This window comes from Melanotaenia boesemani, chromosome 2 (genome assembly GCF_017639745.1).
Source record: "Melanotaenia boesemani isolate fMelBoe1 chromosome 2, fMelBoe1.pri, whole genome shotgun sequence".
NCBI lineage: Eukaryota > Metazoa > Chordata > Actinopteri > Atheriniformes > Melanotaeniidae > Melanotaenia > Melanotaenia boesemani.
In genome coordinates, this window is record NC_055683.1 from 32,425,277 (window position 1) to 32,449,060 (window position 23,784).

General features: G+C 39.3%; 1 protein-coding gene across 3 annotated transcripts in view; it reads left to right on the top strand.

Annotated features, from left to right (window-relative positions):
• mpp3a (membrane palmitoylated protein 3a) overlaps positions 1-14,109 on the top strand; it is a 29,451-nt gene extending 15,342 nt beyond the window's left edge. The window contains exons 7-20 of one of the 3 annotated variants that reach the window (XM_042002125.1): positions 90-171; positions 3,918-4,003; positions 5,657-5,731; positions 5,845-6,041; positions 6,845-6,909; positions 7,646-7,666; positions 8,464-8,505; positions 10,045-10,110; positions 10,708-10,863; positions 10,963-11,043; positions 12,033-12,126; positions 12,208-12,316; positions 12,496-12,624; positions 13,518-14,109. In XM_042002125.1, coding sequence (XP_041858059.1) covers positions 90-171; positions 3,918-4,003; positions 5,657-5,731; positions 5,845-6,041; positions 6,845-6,909; positions 7,646-7,666; positions 8,464-8,505; positions 10,045-10,110; positions 10,708-10,863; positions 10,963-11,043; positions 12,033-12,126; positions 12,208-12,316; positions 12,496-12,624; positions 13,518-13,697 — 1,383 coding nt within the window. In that variant the 3' untranslated portion in view covers positions 13,698-14,109. The remainder of the gene's footprint in view (positions 1-89; positions 172-3,917; positions 4,004-5,656; positions 5,732-5,844; positions 6,042-6,844; positions 6,910-7,645; positions 7,667-8,463; positions 8,506-10,044; positions 10,111-10,707; positions 10,864-10,962; positions 11,044-12,032; positions 12,127-12,207; positions 12,317-12,495; positions 12,625-13,517) is intronic. The other 2 variants (XM_042002133.1, XM_042002140.1) reach the window with 2 other exon arrangements.
• The last annotated feature ends 9,675 nt before the right edge of the window (positions 14,110-23,784 follow it).

Below are 23,784 nucleotides of genomic sequence, written 5' to 3' on the forward strand. Positions count from 1 at the left end.
AAATGAGATGACACGAACCTGCAGGACAACTGGATAAAATCAGACAGGATGATGGGAGTCAGACTTCTGCTCTGTTCATTTGTTTCCAGGGAGCAACTATCAGGCGGGATGAAGCCACCGGGGCGGTGATTGTTGCTCGGATTATGAGAGGAGGTGCAGCTGATCGAAGCGGTAAATTACTGTAAAACTTTTTGTCTTCCTGTCATATGTAAATATGAAGTTTACACCATGTTGTGTAGAATTTTGTGTAATTACACATATATCTTCCTACTTTATAAAATTCTGGTCGGAGATTCCTGAAAATCTTTAATCAGTATTACAACCAATAAAACACCTTGCCTAGGACTTGATGTAATAAATATTTAGCTGAGTGTCTTGGAGGTTTTGTTATTTTATAACTGAGTGACGAAACTGTGAATTCAGGACATCACCAGCAACTTGTGCATTTGCAGATCTTCCATCCATCTCGTGTAAAATTGTGTCATATATATTATTGGGGATTTGTAGTCTAAAGTCATGTAGATACCCTGGATTTAAATGAACTGAGTGTTTCAGCAGATTTGAGGCTTTCTGGGAATTTGTTTGAGATGTGGAGCATAGAAGCTGAATGTAGCTTCTCCATGTCTGGTTCTGACTCTGGGAACCAATAAGAGACCGGATCCATATGATCTGCGGGTTCTGGTAGATTCATACTGGGTCAATAGGTCACTGATGTATTTTGGTCCTAAACCATTCAGACATTTATAGACTAGGTGTCTAATTGATTTTTTAGGTAGACCTGTAAAAACACTGTTACAATAATCAAGCCGACTAAAGATGAAAGCATGGACTAGTTTTTCCTGCTCAGACATCAGACCTTTTACCTGATGAATTCTTAAGGCAATAGTAGGCTGACTTTGTGATTGCCTTAAAGTTTTCTTTTTTTTAAGGTTTAGGTCTGAGTCCATCAATACACCCAGATCTTTGGCCTGGTTGGTGGTTTTTAGGTGTGTAGACTGAAGCTCTGTGGTGACCTTTAAGCTCCAAAGACAATCACCTCAGTTTTATTTTTGTTTAACTGAAGAAAGTTCACACACATCCAATCAAATCTCCTCAATGCATTTACCAAGAGCCTGTATGGAGCTTCGATTTCCTGGTGACATTGTAAATACATCAGTGTGTCATCTGCATAGCTATGGTAACCAATTTTGTTTTTCTTTATGACGTGTGCCAGTGGGAGCATGTAGATGTTAAACAGAAGATGCCCCAGGTTGGAAACTTGGAGAACTCCATGTATAATTCTTGTCTGCTCAGATGTAAAGTTGCCTATTGACACAGCTTCAGAGAGGTCCACCCAGTTTTCCAGTTGTTTGAGTAATATATTGTGGTCAGCTGTGTCAGATGCAGCATTGAGGTCTAGTAAGACTAAGACTAACATTTTTCCATTGTCTATATTCAAACATATGTCATTAATGACTTTGGTCAGAGCAGTATGTGTTGTGGTGCTGTCTAAAACCTGACTTTAAGATGAATTAGCAGTTGTTTTGTGTTAAAAAGTCATTTAGCTGACGAAAAACAGCTTTTTTTGATGATCTTACTTAGAAAAGGAAAATTTGAGATTGGCCTGTAGTTGCTCATTTGTGTCTTTTCTTCTTCACAGCTGTTTTTTAGAAGCTATGGGAAGACGCCCAAGATTAAAAACTGTTTCAAATTCTGTAACAGATCTGGCCCCCGAGTCTTTGAGACAAAAAAAACTTGTCGGCAGGCTGTCTAAACAGCCCCAGATCTGTCCCCCAGATCTTTGCTGTTAATGGGATTAAACTGTGTCATGGTGTTTAAACTGGTTTTTTTAATGGACACAGTATGTCTCTTGAACCTGCTGTTGATGAACCAACTGCTTGTCTGATATTCTGGATTTTGTCTGTAAAGAATTTGGCAAACTCATTGCAGGTTTTGGTTGAATAAAGTGCAGGTGCTTCTGACACAGGAGGGTTTGTTAACCTGTCGACAGTAGTGAATAAGGCCCAAGCATTATAACAGTTTTTGCTAGTAATGTCAAAGAAATAGGACTTCCATGCATTCCTCGGTTGTAAATTATAAAACTGAAGTTTTTCTTTATACCTGTCATAATGAACCTGAAGATTAGTGTGATGCACCTTCACATCCTCTCTAGCAGAGGGCCCAGCTTGTGGGTAAGACTTAAAAAATGACAACCATGGTTTGTCTAAAAATAAACAAAGCTTTTTTGTGGCTAAATTTTAATTTTTGCATTTGGTGAAGTGTTGTGCTACTTTTGAGAGCTCTAGAAATGGATAATACTTTATTAATCCCCTGAGTGGAAATTATTAAACCTATAATTAGACTGAACACTCCATGTTGTTTCCTCGCTATGTTTTGTAGATTGGTTAGGAAAAAAAAATCCAAATATGTTCAGCAGCTTGTTCAGTGGACAGTCAACCCCATTGGCTCCACATCAGTCCCCTATACAGATCCAGCCTTCTTGATCTTGATTCTTGAAATATGATGTGGACAAAAACTCCCTGCAAACTGTACAATGTCCCTTGTGCAGATCTTACTTTACTGTGACAAGTCCAGTTAGAAAAGCTCTGCACAACCTCCTATTTAACTTTTCACACACTTTTTTTTCTTGAACTACTCTTATAGTCTTCAAGCAGCGTAGGGACACATTAGAGTCAAGGACACATTTCTACAGCCATGTCTTGGTGCAACACATAATACTGCATTCTCTGTATTCCATCTGTGTTATTATTAGCATTTTGAGCTTGTTTATTTTGTTAGCTAACAACATCACGAGCAGTTGGAAGAAATTATTTAAATTATTTCTTTGTCTCTCTCTGCCTTGCTGCTACCCTTCATCCTCTTTGCTTTTTTGTTCATTAAACAGGGATGTTGGCCACAGTTTTCAAAAAGCTATGGTATTATCCCCTGAAAATGTTTTAAATGTCAGTTTTTGCCCACAGCTGTTTAAGTTATCTTTTAAATTTGGATGCTGAGATTCAAAACTTAGTCTACTCAGTCTAAAAACAGCACAGTGGGTGTAAAAGATTTTAGAGCCATTGTACAGAAAAGTCTGGGATGTAATGCTGTTAAAGTTCCATCAACAACTCATAGTAGCGCAATAGACAAAAAAGATGGCATTTTGGGACACTTTGTTGTTGATTCCTGGCTGACAAAAAGGACAGAAGTCAAAGGTGTCATGTTAAAAAAAACCCCAGTATGGGACTGAGCCAGGCTGTTTCAGTAATGAGGCCCCTGATCCTCAGATGTGGGACTGCATTCTTGCACCAAGCAAGAACAGGAGAGAAATATGCACTTATGTGCGAGACTACAAATGAAAGGCTGATCTCTAATGACAGTGAGATCAAAGCCAGACAGGGAGAGATGCTGCAGCAGGAGAAAAATGAGAAGGATGCTGCGGTTTTTAATGAAACACAAAGCTCTCTGCGAACGAAAATCCATCACGATACATACTCAGCAGAGATCTTTGCTTGGGCGTTGTCATGGAAATACCATCCACATTCAGGTGTGTGTGTTACATGATATCAGAAACATACATGCTGGCAGCATAAGCCGCTGCATCAAGTCATTAAAAAGGTGTGTGGGGGGGATGGGAGTGGTGCATTGTTCAGATTGGGCCTCTGGTCTCTGTGTATGTCTGGTTAATACATACATAATACATGTTTGACTGTATAATATTGTCCAATGTGTGCCTCTCCGCTGAGGGGAAACATGTATTGATCTCTCTCCTCTCAGCATTTGGTTTCATTGTTGTGGCTGTAAGCTTAACAGACCTCCTCTCAGAATCGAAGCTGCTCAAATCCCTGAATCTGTCAACAAAACTGATGTTAACATATGACAGATACACCCCAAAAGGCTCACTGACTTCTCTGTCTTCATACTGTCCTCCTTTCTCGCAGGTTTGGTCCATGTAGGAGATGAACTCAGGGAAGTTAATGGAGTCTCTGTGATCCACAAAAGACCCGATGAGATCAGTCAGATGCTGGTAAGACCATCGCACAAACCAGCATATGGTTTAACCATCAGATAATGCTTGTATCCATAAGTCCTCCCACTGTGCGTATGAACTGTATTTGCATTTTGCAGTCCACAGTATTTTAGGCTACAATCAACCGAACAGTCATACTCGAGGCAGTACTGCACCAAAATGTCAGAATTGGGACTTTTGACTCTAAATTGGTGACTTTAAATATAGTTGTTGTACTGCTCTGGTTTGTCAGCACACTGAAACAAACAGTTTATGACAGCTGCTCATATTTGGATGAGGCTTGCTGGGAATTTGTCGATGTGTTTCATGGTGAGGTCATCATCTAAAGGAAGAAAAACCAGGACCTCAGACAAGGTTTTTTTTTTTCAATTAGTTCAGAACGAATGTCTTCTGTGGAAGTAGAAAGCTGTGTGTCTGTAGATCTTTAACATGCACGAAAACCGTAAATAACTTGTAGCACAGATAAAAGCTAAAAGCATAAATTAATTAGAAAATGAGTATATAAATAAATGGAAGGATGAGATTTGTCATTGAAGTATTTATTTTGTAGAAACAAGTCACAGATGTGGAACTAAACTATTTTAACTGCCAAACTTTCTGCATATAAAAACATGACCATGAATATTTGAATAAGAAAGTAAAATTAAATTAAATCAAATTTGTCAAAAGAGTTTAGCTGTTTTAAATCAGCTGTTCTTAATATTAAGAGCATGTACAAATAATAGAGAAGGTTGGAAAAGGGAGACATAAAGGCCTAAAAATAGAAAGTGCACAACAGCAGAGATAAAAAGCAAATGGGTAGAAACAGGAGTTAATGTTTGTGAACAAACTGTGAGAAACCAGCTGAGTGAAATGGGATTTACAAAATTCAAAGATAAACCATCACCAACACTTCAGACAGACCAAAACAAGGTTACAGTGGGCTAAAGAGGAGCAGTCATGGATTAAAGATGATCAATTATAAGTGATGTCCGCTGATTAATCACCAATCTGCATTTGAAAAGGAGATACAAGAACTTTAAATTAATGCCGGTTTAACTTATAAAGATGGCTACCTGGAAAAACTATAAGAAGTCAGGAAAAGGACCATGGGAGATGTTGGTCATTACCCCCAAACAAATAGAATGAATGTGCACTGATTTAGATACTTCCCTCTTTCCACTAGTCACAAGTATGTTTGCTGATGATGTCATTTTTCAGGATGATGATACATCTTGCTTCTGAGCAAATAGTGTTCAAACTTTTCTTCAGGAAAGATGCATCAACTCAATGACCCGGTCATCAATCAGTCCAGATCTCAGTCCTATTGAAAAATTATGGAGGAAACCAAAAAAGAAAAAAAAAAAAAAATTATCCATGACAAGGCTTCATCCTCCAAAGCCGATCTGTCCACTGCCCCTAAAAATCCCCAGAGTTTAAGCTGTTTCTAAAAGCTAGAGGAGCTAAAACTAAGTACTAACGACAATAAATGGCACCAGCTGTACTGTAGCTGTACTGTGTTAAGATAAGCACACTTAAACTTTAAATATATAAATATATATATATATTTATTTATTTTTATCACTGATACTCCAAGTGTGTTTGTCCTGAATGAGAAGCTTCAGCCATAATCTTCCTTTTCTTACTTCCTCTTTTCTATTTGTGATCTAGTCCCAGTCGCAGGGCTCGATCACTCTAAAAATAATCCCAGCCATCAAAGAGGAAGACAAACTGAGGGAGAGCAAGGTGAGATGTGCTGTGATTAATAAATGTAGTGTTCAACTTTTAGTCAAATAGTTTTTGTTCCCTATATTCATTCTCAGTAGTCATTTATACATTTCTCTAATTCTGCTTTCCAGGTATTTATGCGTGCTCTGTTTGACTACATCCCCGTGGAAGACAAGGCCACGCCCTGCCAAGAGGCAGGCCTTCCCTTTAAACGAGGAGACATCCTGCAGGTGGTGACGCAGGACGACCCCACGTGGTGGCAGGCCAAGCGAATGGGAGACAGCAACCTGCGGGCTGGACTCATCCCCTCCAAACAGTTCCAGGAGAGGTGAGAGCCTCCAGAGGTTAAATAATATGCTTTTACAATTTAAAATCTGTTCCAGTGGTTCATCCAGATGCCTCTGATTTATCTTATTCAGCCATTTGTAATCTTTTAAATCACATTCATGTGTTCCTCTCTGAAAGGTCAGCTGTAGTTAGATGGAGCATCAAAGCAGTATGGGGGGAAAATTAATTGTGATGCAGCGTTCAATATGCACACGCTGATACTCTTAAGTGTCATAATCCCTCAGTAAAATAATTTAAGCTGTTTGGGAGGTCCATGCCAAACACCACAACCGCCGCTGGATTAATAAAGCCTGGACACAGACAGAAAGCAGGAAAGCATACATGTGTTCATTGTTTTCATGAATAATCAGGGGAAGGAGAAGGAGTTCGTCTGGGTGAATGTTGCTGAATGAACAAACGAGATGAGCTCATCTGCTGTCATGGGTGGATTACTGAATGGCTGTACTGAGCACATGCTTCTGTTTGAGGGGATTTTTGACATTTCTTTTAGAAAAACCAAACAACTATAGAGGGATGCTAAGCAGTGACCACGAAGAGAGACAGAAATGACAACCACAAAAAAAAGACTAATCGACCATGAAAGGAAAAATACTAAATACACACAAAAGGTGTCTGAACTTTGCGACCCTTTATCTCATAATCCGTTTGTTTGTGCTGCCTTTCATGTTGTCATCTTTTATTCCTGACAATCCCCTCTTACTTTCTGCCTCCTGTTTCTTTCCCAATGATTCTCATCCTGCCTTTATCCTCTTTGGCTCTTTGTTGTGCTACACATTCCTCCAGGCGACTGGCCTACAGGATGAAAATGGGCACGCTCCCGAATCCAAAATCCCCTAAAAAACCTGTCTGTAAGTTTCTGCTTCTCAAGTATCGCTTCATCTACTTCATCTTCCCATAATTGCAGTCTATGATCTGTAGCTCTCATCTCTCATATCTTGCCTGCTGAATATTTTGTTGTTTTATCTGATGCTTGTAGTCCTTAGCTAATAATTAGCATTCTTCTTCTTATAGTCACTGATCTGTTAGAATTCATTGACCATCCTCTGGTGCAGGCATGTTTTTAAAAGGATGAGAGAGAGAGACGGAGGGAGGGATCACGGATATGAATTAATCTCTTTCATGTTTAGTCCATCTGGCCAGCAAGAGTGCTGCGAGTTCAGCCTAAGTAGATCCAGACAGCAACAGACTGCCACAACAATACCCTCCACTTCTCAGCATCTCTCTTGACACTATAGGTGACATGTAAATATCCAGGTGAGTGGATAAAGAGAGTTGTAGCCGTTTGTGTCATGTAAGCTGCCGGTGATCTGATTAGGGCTGAGCCACGGGGAGACAAGAGTTAAGCTGGATGCAGCAGCTATCCTGCAGGGACTCTCCAGTCCTGGCCTCCCTCCAACTAAATACCAGTAGGAGATTTTAAAAAGTGGGTCCCCCTCCTCGTCTCTGACGTCAGCTTAGTGACATCTTATATTTAGAATCCATAAAACCTCATTCTCCTAACATGTCATGCAGACGCATCAGCCTGTCTTTTCTGTCTTTAATGATGTTTTGCTCTTTGATCTTCTTTGCTGCAAACTCTATCAGCTGAACATGGATGTGACAAAGGTGGGTACATGTGCAGACACAAACACACAAAGAAACATCCACCCGCATTAAAAATATTCATGAGGCCTTCCAGTCTGAATGTGTGTGCGTGAGTGTAAAGCTTGCATGAGTGTTAGTGGGGTGAGCATTTGGGATTTCTACTGCTCGCAGCTTAATTCCTCCCCTCCTGCTGTTGGTGTAGCAGACCAGAATAGAGATTCTTAGCAAGGCTTGTGTGTGTGTGTGTGTGTAGCAGGTGATGTGCAGGCAGACCAGCGCCCCTGGAGACTTTTACCCAACCAAGCAGGGGTTGTTAAAGATAACAATAGCTCTTCTCATCCTCACTTCCTTTTTATCTCCTGTTTATTTATTTTCTTGCTCATCTTTTCTCTGCTGTCTGTTTTCTGAACTTGATGCATGCTGTCATAAGTAAAATTAAGACAGTTTAGACACAGATGAGTAGAAATGCATAACACTTCTTTGTTTAGGGATTTTTGGAAAGGTTTGCACATCTTTGGGGGGACTTGTTTGTGCTGCACAGAGATTTTGGCTCTCAGCAGGCGGACGAAGAGCTGCCATCTCTCTCCTCTCTGTATGAACTATTTGTTAGTGGTTCTTGCCTCCAACAGTGTCACTTCATTATCTCTGGGCTGCCCCATCCACCCTGTCCTCTTGCTGTCTGTCTGCCTGCCTGCTGCCTGCTGGGCCCTGCCTCCCTCTCGCCGGTGCCCTCAGCCCACCTGCCTGCCCCTCTCTTTAACTCTTCCAGGTCTCTTACCCAGTGCTTACCCCTTTCTCCCCTGCTTGCCTCCCTACAGAGGACTGTGACTGTGAGGGCTATTTCAATGGACAGTACATAGGTGAGAGTGTGCACATCTTTCTCCACCACCTTCTCCCTCTCTGCTCCTTGCCTGCTGCAGACTGGCTATGCTCTGGCCCCTCCCCCCGGTACTTTCAGGCTGGGGGTCAAAGTGACTGCTCAGGACTGGCCTGTCTGGGGTTGAAGGATGGGGTGAAGGGCGGAGGTTCAAATAAATGCAAAGCCACGGGATGATGATGCAGTTGTTTTTAGTGTTGCAGTGAAAGTAATGTTTGGAACTTGAGTAGAAAGTCTCGTCTCTCACGTCTGCAGGTGCCAGAAACAGATCTGTGTCTTCAGAGACTCTGCGGCATAAAAAAGATGCATCAAAGTGTTAAAAATATGATTCTACAGAATCAAAACAAAGTTCAACTTTCCACAGTTTCACCAAACATTTCAGCTCAGTAACAACATGTCATCTAAAATTGTACATTTAGTGCCGCCAGACTGAGGAAGCATCAAAGAGTTTAAGTCGCTACACAGCTGGAGTCTAAATTATGATGCAGATTTACCGGCACTGGGGTATCGTTTTTCTAGTTGGAAAAAATGGTTCAGTATCTAGTTTATTTTCTCTGACATGGAAATAAAATATTTTAAATTTTAGATTTTTAACAAAGTTTTCAAGTCAACAAGAACAAACTTGTGCTTTAAATTCCTTTTAAATAAACGCTTATTAGAAACTAAAGGATTTAAAGGGTGTGACTTAAGGACTCGAGCGAAAAACACCAACAATTCAAATAGAAAATTGTAGTTTTTATTCCCTCCTTTCTTTTTAAGAAAATGAACTGTCACATACGTTGATCTCGTGTTTGGATCTAGCCTACTCGAGTGAGTATGTTACTTTGCTAAGTAACAAATCCGGCTTCATAGCACAGACCTCAGGTCAGTTTTACAGGTAAATTTACATGTGATGAGAAAAATTCTAAAAACGTGTTGCTTTTGCTAAAGAAAAGTTCTTTTCTAGAAAGTAGACACTCATGGTCTATTTTCTTAAAAAATAAATCTAATGTAACATTTCTGGATTGACAGACAGCTTGGCTATACTGTTGCAATAGTGCATTAGCTCCTTTTTTCGATTTCCACTGGCCTCCCCTCCATCACCCTTCTTCAACCTAACCTGACCCCCATGCCCCCCCCCCCCCCCCACCCCACCCACCCTGCTGCTTGAATGATGCTGAGCACACGGAGTGATCTAAACCACAGCTGAAAGCTTAACAGCGGCATCATTGTGACACAAAATGCCTTATCACACAGTATTTGTGCTTCCTGTCAGCCTGCTTAGGGCTGTAAACCCCCCCGCCAGCAGTGTGTGGATCCACATGAACCCTCCCTCTGCCCCCCCATCCACCCGCATCTAACTAACTGTTCCTGCTGCTGTGGTCAGTGCGCTGCAAACCTCCCTCCCTCCCCTTCCCCCTCCCCCAAAGAGGGCCCTGCTGCGTTGGATGCATTGCACACTCAACCAGGCACGTTTGTTGCTCGTTCACCCTTGTGTGGAGGTGTGAGGCTGGGCTGTGTGATGCTCTAACGCCAGTTATAGTCTCTCCTAAGTGTAAAGCAGTGGCGCCCTCCTGTGGCCAGGTGTTTTCCTGGGAATTTTATTCAGGTACAGTGCCCGGCTCATTCCTGCAGGTTCACACCACTGACAGGGGAGGATCCAGATGGTCCTGGCCGTGGGAGACCCTGCAGCCACTCCTTGCTTTTTAATGTGGGGTCTCCCGGGGCCAGGCCGTCCTGTGGTTCCTGCCTCAGCACTGTAGCCGTGTTGAAAGCAGCATGCTTTGAACATAATGTTGGAAAGTTTTTATCTTGTCATTGAGATATGATTTGAAATGCTGAAACAATGTTCATGCCAACGTCAGAGTCTGCTTCTATTTCAGCCTTTAGGTAATATGTTTACTGCATGTGCCTCCGTTCTTAGCTGAAGCATGAATATCTACTTGCCTCAAAGTTCTGTTAATCTCACACTGACAAGTATTCACGGTTCAGATGAGCGTGAGCGGTTTTACATGTGCACTCCTTACCAATGTTTAAATGCATGACAGTCAGGCTTAGTCGCTTTATTTATAACATTTGTGCACAAGCTGTGTGTGATTTATTTCTTTTTGATTGTATCAATTTATCAAGTAACATATGGCACACCTGACCAGACCGTTCACTTTTTCTGCTCCTGCTCTCCCACCCATCTGTGGTGTCGCTGTAGCTGGTTTGCGGAGAAGTTTCCGGCTGAGCCGTAAGGACCGACAGGGATCAACGGGAGAAGGCTCCGATTCTGGAGACCCAGAGTTCCTGACTTATGAAGAGGTGACCCGCTATCAGCAGAGGTCCAATGAGAGGCCCCGCCTGGTGGTTCTGATAGGTGAGACAGAGCCACATGTGGTGGGTTAAATGATGTATTATAACATGCATCAGCAATGTGATGACCTTATTTCTTCCTCTTTTACATCTACCTCCCAAGGATCTCTTGGAGCCCGAATCAATGAACTCAAACAGCGGGTGATAGCTGAAAACCCACATCGTTATGCTGTAGCTGTTCCACGTGAGTCCATCAGTTTTAAAACTCAGTCTGAACCCTTAAAACCTTTTTTTTAGAAATGTATTTATTTACTTTGAAAAAAGGGACATATTGCACATTAATGAACATTAGTTAAAAAGTAAATGTGTGCAGAGTTAGCATTACTGCTAATTTACTTTTGCTGTCTCTAAGTTAGTTTTTGCTACTTTTGGTCGGCCTATTTTATTTTATTTATCTATTTTTATGAAAAAGTGCCAGTAGAACCTCAGCCTTTTTAAGCATTTAGAGATTTTAGGACAGCTTCCGTTGTTAGATTATTAGGCTAAAATTGTGTAAAATGTATTATGAGATATAGCACCATAAAGGCCAACCATAAAAACAAATTGTAGAAATAAGACACAGATCAACAGTGACCAACATTTTCTCATCTGCATATCATTCAGATTTTGGTTTTCAGGAAAAAAATATTGGCATTGATGTAAACAAACTATAATTTTACCTCCAGGCAGTTTTGGCTATTTACAGTTATGTATGTTACTAATTAAGAAAACCCACTTACACTCAGCTCATTTTTGGTGCCACTGGTAAACAAAAACATGAACTCATTCCAGCCACAGTGGAGCATTTTTTTTGTTCTGGTCAACAGTTTGACAGTAAATGGCTGCATCATAATTTCCAGGTCAAAGTTTAGGTCTTTTAGCAACATTTTTCTTTTATTACAAAAATGAGAAAATTGTGTTGTGGATCACTCATTGTGGGTTTACCATATAGTCTCAAAATAAACTTCATTTGTGGCTGGATTGTAAACATCCTGGATGGGATATAATGCCTGGATAATTACAGGAATTCTGTAGATCACCTAAAGGGTAAACTATTGATTGCAATTTACCCCTCAGTTACTCACCCCATTCCTCAAAAGACAATATAAGCGATAATGCTCAGGGGCGTTTAAGGGTTAATAGACTGACTGGCAATAAAAGACACATATCTGCAAATTTGTCTGCTCTTGACAGATACTACCAGGCCGAAGAAACCCCACGAGAAGGATGGTGTGGAGTACCACTTTGTCACCAAACAGCAGTTTGATGCCGACGCTTTGAATAACAAGTATGTTTCTGCTGCTCATTGTGTTTAATTTGAACATGCATGGTTTCTTGTTGAGGTAAAGGTGTCATTCTTGGCTTCCAGGTTCATAGAACATGGGGAGTACAAGGAGAACCAATATGGCACCAGTATAGAAGCGATTCGCTCCGTACAGGCCAAGAATAAGATGTGTATAGTTGATGTGCAGCCTGAGGTAAGCTTATTATAGTTCCTGTGAATGTTCCTCCAAAAATATCAGACATGTCAGGATGAGCTTAAGAGTCTGCAGGCAGCAGCACTTTGCTGTGGACGAGAGCGGTCTGGCATGTCCCTGTTGACTCCATCATGTCTTCTTCCTGACATCTGTTGTTTGTAAATGTTCATTCTCTCCAGGCCCTGAAGAGACTGCGGACAGCAGAGTTCAAGCCGTATGTTATATTTGTCAAACCTCGTGTTCCCGAGAGCAGACGCCGCCGCAGTGCAGCCACGTCACCAGGAGGTGGTGACCATGGCCGCATTACAGTGAGTCTGGTTTTATTCAGTAACAAAGTTGAAGCTTTCCCAGTGAAGTTGGTGTATTTTGAATGCATATCTTTACAGACAAGATGACATGAATAACTGATGCACAAAAGGTCCCAACCACAGATACAATGGACTCTCTAGAAAAGTATAATGAACTGTACACCATTTCCACACATTTGAGGTTTATTATTTTCAGCTAAACTAACTCCACCATGTCAGTAGCTATGAGACATGTTTGATTAGTTGAACACGTTTCATTCATAGTGAAAACGATAGAAGAGTCAAACCTGTGGTACGAAAAGTAATGATGTCTCTCTTTCAGTGTCAGCTTGTGTGAAACAAACAGAACGCTTTCAGTTTGGAGAATTGGAGCAAAGTTTTACACATCAAGCTGAACTGAAAGTTGCTAACTATGGGGGCCACAGACGAGAAGTTTCAGTCACTTAAATGCTACATTTTGAATTTTACTTTTTCATAGAATTTTTTTTTCTTTTTCTTTGAGAGTTGTCCCCATTTTCTTATCTGAGGAATTTGCTTACACATGCATGATTACCCTTTTGCTGATCATCAGTGATTAAGTGAGCTGGTCTAATCCTAAAACACCAACTATTAGATGGTAAAATTAGTTAAGAACCTCGAAAGGCATCAACGCTTATCTTTGAAAGTAATGTCCAGCAGTAAGCGATCCAATGACTGCATGCAGTGATGTGGACGTTCTTTGGTTGAGAAAATGATGACAAAAAAAACACCTAGTGTATAAGTTGCATGGTGTAAATTACACTATATCAAAGATTGTCATGTTACTTCCCTGGTTCTCCAATTGAGAGCTTTCTGTCCACTGTATGTAAGATACTAAACAAGCCATGACCTTTTTTTTTTTTCTTCTTTAATAGGATGAGGACCTTCAGGAAATGCGTCAGTCTGCCATTCAGATTGATCAGCAGTATGGACACCTGGTGGACCGGGTCCTCATCAAAGAAGACTCATCCAGTGCTTGTGCAGAATTGCGAGGCATTTTGGAAAGGCTGGAGCGGGAATCTTTCTGGGTTCCACTCAACTGGATGCGGACCTAAACATAACTCTCCTCCTCAAAACCCTTCTAGAGAAACTTCAGTCTTCTAACCCAAGTCTTGCTCTGGTCTTCTGCTAATGAGCTTAAATCTCCCCCCAAAGGCTGGCCAAGAGGGTCTGCTGAACACAGGGCTGGTCAGCCAGACCGGCACTGAGGCACCACAGGGAGATGACGTATAATACCTCAATTTTACAGTAAAGTTGATCAACCAACTTTCCCAGATAATTAGAAGTTTATTAAGTTACTTAATGTTTTATGGATCTCTTATTTTCCAACCAAATTTGAACTGTTAATTACAAGGAGATTTCCAAAAAAGTACAATGCATCTTGCAATAATCGGAGAAAAGGATTTGTTGTTCAAATGAATTCAGTTCCTAGATTTAGAAAAAAATACTTGAAGTTATGCAGTTTTCTTAAAAAGCAAACAAAAATTCAGTCATTGACTTTCTTGGAAATGACCAGTAATTCACAGCTAAACACATGGCTTGTTTTTTTTTTTTTTTTCTTCCCTGGAATTGTGGAAACTCACCTGGGACATGATGGGGAGCTTAATTCTCACATTGCTGCATTCTGGAGCCAAAAGCTTCAGGTTTGGGATCTCATTCCACTTTATTGTGACTCCTGTTGGAGTACATTTTAGTAGCATGATTTTTCTTAATTTTACAGCTTAACTCGATGCTTCCTGTTTATTCCTCATGCATCTTGTACAGAAGAGGAGAAATGGTAATGACTGAATGCCATCTTAAACCGGTGCATTCTTCCATATAATTACGAAACAAAGCAAAGTATCCACATGGAATGTGAGACCTTATTTTCTACAAAGCAATTTTTAGGTGATGCATGATGGCTGATTGCTTAATCTCAGATGTAAATATTGTAAATGTTACTCGTGTGCCAACGAAAGATGTCGTAGCACTTCAATGCAACCTGTTTACTGTGGACCCCTGGGAAGCCACATCAGTCTGAGTGTAAAACAGTATTGTGCACATGTGTTTTATGTGGGTGGATGTCGCATTGTGTGTTGACAAGTCAACCTACGGTTGCGTACAGAATTAGATTTTGTACAGTTTCCTTGCACATTTCTGTATTTTTGGCTGCAGAAGAAGACATGTCTAAGCTAAAGGGATTTCTACAAAGACTGTGGACTTTTTCAAAATCATTTTCTCACAGCCATTGTAGACGAGAGGGGTGATTATGACAACCATGAGCTTTTCTTTGGCATGTATTATGTTAAGACTTAAAAAATAATAATCAGGCAACAAACACTTTAGGTGAAATTATCACCCCTACTCTGGCATTTGGTTGAATGTAAGCATTTAACAGCTTCCAGATCTCCTGTTTATTTCTTTGTCAACATGTTATGACACATGAAATGTTCTTTTGGATTGTTTAATGTGCTGTATGAACCAACAAACCCAGAATGTTGAATTTGTAACCTGACATGTACAAAGTGCCATAATAAAGCAAGCTAAATCCAGATTTTTACTCAAGTAGTTCTTACATTTACCTGCATACTGTTGTTGGCTCCAGTGCAGTTTGCATCTAAAACACTGCCAGGAATCCTCGGCTTTAGTCCCCAAGAACACTTCACACATCTCATTTCTGTCAGTCAGTCCTCAGGACAGAGCAAAGAAAAAGAAAAGAGGAATTTAAATTCACTTCATAGCCAGCAAACCTTTCAGCTTCAGTTTCAGCTAATGACAAGGCTGAACATAGGTTAATCAAGATAATGATTTTTCATCATCTGGATTACATATCCAGATGATGAAAATGACTGTTAAAGCTCAATTTGTATTTACCAGATCAAAGTTCAGGTTTAGTTTCTGAGCATGTGAGGATTTACTGACATCTAGTGGTGAAAAGGCTAACTGCAAGGAAGACAATTGAGAAAAATCTGTTTTCTCTGCAAATATATCCTATTATTTTAACCTGGCATTACAGTAATAAAGTTTATACTGTATAAATATTGGGACATAGTTATAAATATTGCATTTTTGCCAATAGATTTCACAAAGTGCTGTACTAAAACTTTAATTGATGACATAAAAATGCGGCAAGTGTTTTTTAGTAACGTATTTTCAATTAAAAACTTTAACTTGTCTGATGCAAGTGTTCATTATTATACTCCCCATGCAGCCAACAACACTATTTCCAATTTATTACCATACTGCTGTAAACATTTTAATTCTTGCACCAATTCATTACTGTGCCAATTCATCCTCTGTAATTGAAAAAAGATAAAAAAAAACCCATTGTGCTCATGTGGTGCAGGTTTTTGGTAACTATTGTAATTAACTCTACAAGCAGGTTGTAACTCCTGAGACTGCGGCAGGCAGAACCAATCAAACAGAGTTATAATCATTCTAATTAACAAAGCTGCTATCCTGAGGAAATGGAGTTATGTAAAGCTAAAAGCAAATCCACATTCATCACATGCAAACAAAATGTGTTGTGAGTTACAGGCTCAGACTCTTTTTTTTTTTTTAAGTTACATGTCAATGCTGTGACTCTGGGTGCAGCCTGGTTGTTTAAACACAGAAGTTGATGATGCAGTGGATAAGCCACTGTAGTGATCATCATAGGTATATGGTATAAAAACAAATTAACTTAATCCAGTATGATGGAAAAAATGTGTTCCTTTAACTGATCTGATCTACCTACATAGTGTTGAGGAACATCCTGTCAGAATATTAAAGAAAAAGTAGTCCTTACTTTTGTTACTTCAGTATTGGACTGCTGAATTTCCTTATTATTGTTTTGTCCTAAATATGCTCTGAAAAGCCTCCAGCTGGGGTTCTGATGAGAACTAGCAGGAGACTATATTTTTCCACTGTCACCTACTCAGGATGGAGAATTAATCAAATTTAGTGCAATTTGTTGTTTTTCCTTGGCTAGGCAATTATTTTTGGCTTGGATGAATAGCTATTATAAACTGGACTAATGTGGAATTATTTTAATTGGATTGCTTAATTAATTAATAGGTACTATATAAACAATAATGAATTGAATATTCCTGGGTTGATACCCTGGGTAGATGGGGCTGCAGATGTTAATTTAAAGGATTAATTTAAGAATCAACTTGGTTTTAGGTCAGCTCTAATCCTCCCTCTTGCAACTAGTTTTGATTAACCCGGAATTGGCTACAACTGTGACTGTGAGCAAAGCCTCTAAGCAACTTTGACTTATGACAGCTACAGGTATTTTAGTTTAAGGTCTAATCTGTGAAAGGAGAAGTAAATAGAGCAGTAGAATTAAAAGGGATCACAAGTATTATTTACCACATCTGCGGTAGCATCCTGTAGCTGGTGATGCTGCACAGAAGTCTCAGCTGTGCGACGTCCACCATGTGGCTCCCTGCGAGAGATAGTGATGGTGTTTTACCGTGTTCAGGCAGAAAAGATAGACGTCCTGTTGTTGCCTTCAAGTCTTAAAACATCATTTCATGATATGCTGTGCTTTATACCTTAACACAGAGATAGGGAAAAAAAATCCATCTTTTAAATACCCTAAGCAAATTTTTCCTAAAAGCTGAAAGCTCTGGTAACCCGATCAAAAAATTGTTTTAGGTGTTATGTAGATTAATGACACTGTAATCATCTCAATCCGGGGTTTGTGCTAATCTTTTCAATTCAAACTTTGCCTTAAACAGGCTTGAGAGTTCCCTTAATGAGCTCTGAAGGGATGCAAGCACCATCTTAGACAAGCCTTTTAGCTCATTTTGGTTTTGGAGAAGGTTACAACAATGATATATGAAGTCATAATTAAACATGAATTTAATTAATTGTATAAAACGGTGTTTCGACACAGCTGTGCCTTAGAATTAATTTGTCCAGATGTTATTCAGGTTGTGCTCGGTGGCTTTATGAAAACTACTCTCACTTCAGCTGCTGATGACCTTCAGATAATTATTTTTTTAAATCACAGCGTTGAGATAGAAATGACAGGAAAATGGTTTGATAAGTGAAGCATGACAGCTCTTAAAGTGCAGAGGAAATAACCTTTAAAACTTTTAGAAAAAGGCCACTACATGAAAAAAAATCTGCATAATTCTCATGCAGTTTCAAACTAAAGAGGACAATCTTTATCTTAATCTTCTCTCATCTAGTTTGTTGTATTCAATGTATGAGTGCACATTTGATTTATTGTATAAACAGAGAGTTTGTTAACATTGCAGCCGTTACGCACCTGTCTTCCTTTCTGAGTGTTTGATCTGGTTGATCTGAAGCGGGAGACGACAGGTGTTACCAATAAGCTGATTACTCAGCTGCAGAGTGGGTCACATTAGTTCAAAGACTCTTCATCTCCATGCTGCTGCTGGATGTTTAATATACAGTTAATATACATAAAAGATTAATTTTGAAAGTGTAACAAGGTCGATAGTTTAACAACAAGCATATACCTCCACCTGTTCAGCTCTCTGAATGTTAAAGGTTTATCTCATACACGTTTTGTCCCCCTAAGGTCAAAATGACCCCACCTGGTTTAACCACATGAACTAGCTTTAATTTAGACTTTATTTTCACTAGATTTAATCACTGGTTACATTTGCACATCATTTCTCTATACAATGCCATCTGTCATTCTTGTGATTGATTTAAATGTCCACCAGTACAGAGGTTTAATAAGAGTTCAACACCTCTTTCACTCTATCTCTGGGATCTGTTACTGGAACTTTGCTTGCTTCGTGTAAGCGATAAACATACAAAATCATTTGCATGAAGCAGTATTTCGCCATTTTACAATAAATCATGATGGTCTCAAGTTTATCTCCCACTAAGTACGAAAACTGGAAATGTAGCCTAATGTGTTTAGTTGTAGTTGAATCATCTGAAAATCCCGAAATAGTTTAGGATCTTTTGCAGTATTTAGAGAAATGTATCTACTTAACGACACTAATAGTGTAAAATAACAGATCTTGCGACATTTTCTCAGTTGATTGTTTACATTAAGACAAATATTTTATTGTTATTATTATTTTCCTAAATCTTTGTTTAAATAAAAACAGTGAAAAATGGACCTAAATGTCAGACAAAGCTACATTTAATTTTCTTCTTACAAAAGTTATTTTGACATCTGATTCAGAAGATTGATATATTTTCTTTAACATATATATTGATAATAGGCTGTGAAAGTTCAAATTTAACTTATAGAGACATGCGTCTATTTGGAAAAATAAGGAATTTTACATATAGATGCACATATTGGATATTTTCTTTATAACTGACTGGAAAAAAGGTTATTTTACCTGCAGTGTCTTAAAATAGCTTTTGTCAGAAATCTTAAAACAGCTCAAGATGGTATTATATTTTTTATTTTATGGTTTGAAAAGTTGCATGCACCTGAATTCAGATTAATGAGTTATGTTTTACTATACCATGTAAAAAATTTTAATATGGTTTAAAATTCATGTGTCTGTACATTTCTGGTGATAAAACATGAGGGGGAGACTAACACGTGCTCAGTTAAGCGAAAACAATACCTTTAGAATAACATTTTGAATAATTTCTACAATAAACTTCATTATTGTTCTTATTATTACTTTACCAGCAATCAGCATAAATTGGATATTTTAACTGGCTTCTTAATAAGGTGAAGAGAGAAAACTGAAAAAACTTTATCACAGCTGCATAAAATGAGCTTCATCACCACTAGATGGCAAAAGCAGAGCATATACAGAGTGGGACAGATTATTCTGGCAGGAGATGGTGCTAAAGACATTTCCACTGCAGAATTGTATTGCAATGATGACCATACGTATGATCACCTTCAGGCACAGAAAGCGGTCTTACTTTTAGACTTGTGCTATGAGATATGTGATGAAATAAAAAGCCTCTAAATACATATTTCTCGGGTGATGCTGATAAAGTTATTGAATCAAAACTCTGCATCTGGTCCTAATAACACACAGCAGCAGTCTGCCTCTTTGCTATCAGCTGATATAATATAATCTGTGCTGCCTTTAGGTACCATACAACAAAGACACCACAGTTATCTCCCCAGATTACTTTTTTCATAATGCAACGCTACCAAACACATTTCTCAGTGATGGATGAACCAGAAAAGTAATGATTGCAATTGTGGAAGCTCTTTTCTTCTCTGAAGGTTTCCCTTAAGTCTTCTGCTTCATTACTCCTGCCCAGATCTCCCCCACAGGTTGTGCTATCTGTCACTGACTGGCATCATGCAGTTTATTGAAGAGGACACACACACATACATATAACTGCATGCTGACACACAACCAGATATAAACACCTACTGTGGTTTCCATGGTTATCCTTCAGTCAGTTATGCATAGAATAAAACTAATTAATTTCATAGTTATGGTTCTCTTCACCATCTTTATTCATGTATTTATGTTTTTAAGTCCAGGATAAGGAAGTTATCTCATCAGCTCAACTTTACAGAAGCCGAGAGCAGAGAGAACCCACACATAAATGTGGAGAACATGTAAACTCCACACAGGTTCCCTTTAGAAACCTTCTGTCTGTGATTGGATGGGGGTGGGGGTGGTATGCGGAATGGATGGAGAGTTAGAGGCAGGTAGGGTGGAGGGAGGGTTGGGAGTATCCTGGTCACTGGGGCGCTTAGCTAGGGTTCCAAAACTGTCCACAGCGGGTGGCTGTGGGTCAGCATTGACTCACTAATGCACAGACTTAATTTGTTTTCTCAGGTGCTCACAATTATTGTCTGCTTTAAAAGATAGTTTCTGGAAGTTCTTTTCTACTTTCTTTGATACAAAAAAATTGCTTCATGCTCAACATTTGTTTACATAAAGACTCAGAACTGGGCTGGATCTAACATTTAATTTAAAAACATAACGTGTAACTATGTCCAAACCATTGAAGAAATCAAGACTTTGACAGCCAAATATCTAATGAACATTTGGACTTTGAATGGTTTTTATAGCTGAAATGAAAATAGTAAAAACACAAGACAAGCTGGATGATATTAAAACCACTTCTTGGCTTAAAGTGAGCTTAATTAGGTGTAGACTCAGAGTAGTACAAAGATGTATCATCAGCATAAAACTTTAAAGTTTTATGTTGTACTTAGATGTCTCCAGGCTCATCATTTCTTAAGCAGAGTCTGCAAATGGATGGAGAAATTACTGCAGGGTATAATTATAAAGATGATGCTTGATTTATTTGACTGTACTTATAAAAAGTTTACTGTTGATCTTAAAACAGCAATACATCACTTATTCCTGATTCTTTGCATCACTGATTGCCATTTTGTTTTCCTGGCGACTAATTTACACTGAGCAGTGTCTTAGTCTTGAATCTTTTGTATTATGCACTCAGATGTAACTGTGAATGTGTAGCATTCATACTCCTCTCCAACAGGAATCCCATCAGTCATTACAAATGCAGACTCTTGCCAACAAACTACTGCTGCTTGGATAAATACTTTCCCACTGCATCTGCGTCCTAGTCTTCCTGACATGCTAGCCGCAGACTGTCAGAACTCACAGCATTTCATCCTCCCCCATTATTCTCAACACTGGCTCCTGATTAAAGATGTGTCCTGTTCATACATGACCTCTCAGTTAAACATCCAGGTAACCATATTGTGAAATTTCAAAACGGCAGAGAAATAATGGGACCGATATTCCACAATGACGAGCAGCAGGAAGTGAAGGAGCTGGCACGCTAGTGTGAGAAAAATAATCTCTATTTCAATGTGGGAAAGATGCAGGAGCTGGTTATGGATTTTGTAAGGAGAGGCCACACCTCCTTCTCCCACTGTTGATCAGTGGATCAATGGTGGAAATGGTAACCACCCAGAAAACCACCTGCTATAGTTTTCCTTCCATTGAGAAAATTTAAATCAGCAGATAAAGGAGCAGTGTGACCTGCATCATGGGGGACTTAACCCATATGACCTTTGGGCTATTTGAGCCCCTTCCCTCAGCTAAGAGCCTTAGGAGCATTAAAACCAAGCTCAAATACAACCTCTACCCAGAGGTTGTTAGATGAACCCTATGCCCCATTCATGCACTTTTGACCTGAGTTGGTCTGTTTTTGATACAGATGTTTAACATGTGGCTTAACTTTTTGATGTACCACACTAATATATTTACTTTTACTTATTCATTTTATTATTGGTTTATAAGGGCTCGGCATGTTAACATATTATTGTGTTAACTAATGGCGACAATTATTTCAGCAAAAGGCTGTTGCTCACTGGCTCTGAATGCACATACAGACAAACTATGGGTCATACTTATTTATTCTGTTAGCTGGTTGTTTCATTTAAGGATGCAAAAGACAATAAATCAAACCTTGAAACTCATGCAGCCACATTTTACATTCTTGCAAAACTTTATTCAGACTGAAATGGGCAGCCTAACATTCATGTTAGGTAAAGTTTTGATACCTGGAATCAGAGCGGCCACAGCGAAGCCTGAATAACAAGATCATTAGCAGCTGAGTCCTGTGATGACATGGTTTCTGGAAGCATTTGTGCAGAACCAAATCCTTGCACATCTTTTCTGATGGAGTTGATGTCAGGAAACTTGATCTCCTGCAATGCCTTATAAGTCAGATTTTTGACAGTCCCAATTAAATCTGATTGGCACTGGCTCACTGGAATATTTCCATTTTAAACGGGTAAAAAAGTTGACATGTGGGCTGCAGTTACATAAAACTTCCATACAGGAGACTTCATTTCCTGGTTATGAGGTTTAATGCTGAAGTAAGTGTTCTAAATACATCTGCTGGTGAATTCAAAGTGCTCCTATTTCTAAACATGAATTCAAAGAATATACTTACAAGCTAAATAAAATTTGAAAGCAGGCTTCCTTTGGTGTCAAATACATGTGTCACTTTAAAACTCGAGTTCACAGTCCTCCTGTAAATCTCTTTAAGGGAATTTGTACGGAGCTTTAACTCATCAGGCCATGATGGTTTGTGAACCATGTGGGATATTGCAGACTTGTTTCAGTAATTATCACAGTGCACACAGACTCCCAATGTATTTCCGAAACTGTCCTGAAGGATCTCAGAAATGTTGACAGACATGCGACAGGCGATTCAGTGAGGTGTTTGTGTATGTCGTTACATGAAGGGATTATTAGCCTTGTTAACTGTTCTGAATGTCACTGATTTCCCCAGAGCGCATTAGACACAGAGCACCCTGTTGGGTCTGTGGGTTGTGATTCAATTAGTAAATCAGCACTCTTAAGAAATAAACAGAGTCGGCAGGTAATTACAATTCAGCTCCAGGTAACAGCCAGCAATATGCTTAAGAAGAAACATGCAGCCAAACCAGATCATATTCTGTGAGACAAAGTCAACAACTCTCTGAATTCTGTGACTGCTGTCACTTTAAAATGCAATTTCTTTCAGTTTTGATTGATGACATCAAATATTGAAATATGGATTTAAGATCTCAAGGTCAAATGCTCCCTGCTCAGAGGCATGAGGTGAAGGTTTCTGTAGATTTTTTTTCTTATTTATTTAAAATAAATAAATAAGATACATTAATGAACACAAGTACAAAATACTAAATGTACGTGCACAGAAGTAGTATTACTGCAAATTACATCTGTTGTCCCTTCATATTCATGGTGGAAATAGTCTCTGTGAAGCTCCATTTTCCTCCCAGTCACTCTGTACTTTCTTCATTCAGCTCTCCAGTGGATGTCCCACTTTTATTACACTTTCCACATTTCTCTCGGTTCAAACTGCAATTATCCCTCTTGTTATCGTTAAACTGCATTTCTCACTCTGACAAAACTGAGCTGTACAATATACGATTTCCCAGAAGATGAATTCATGCTGGGTTTAAATCCAGCTTAATTTTCTGTTCTTTTATTGATGAATATACTGTCAGCATGCTGCCTCCCCCTTGCAGGACTCTGCTGGGCTGATACTTGTTGTCATGGAGATGTAGATTACCTGACGCTCCTGCTGCTGATGGTTTTAGTTAGCTAGTGTGTGGCCTCTCCTTATTCGTTCTTCTCATGCTGACTTGTAATAGCATTCAAATACTTATGTTAAATTATTAAAGAAATCTAAAATGCACAATGAATCCATAACAATACGACTAAAATACAACAAAGAGCATAAATGATATGTATCTTTACC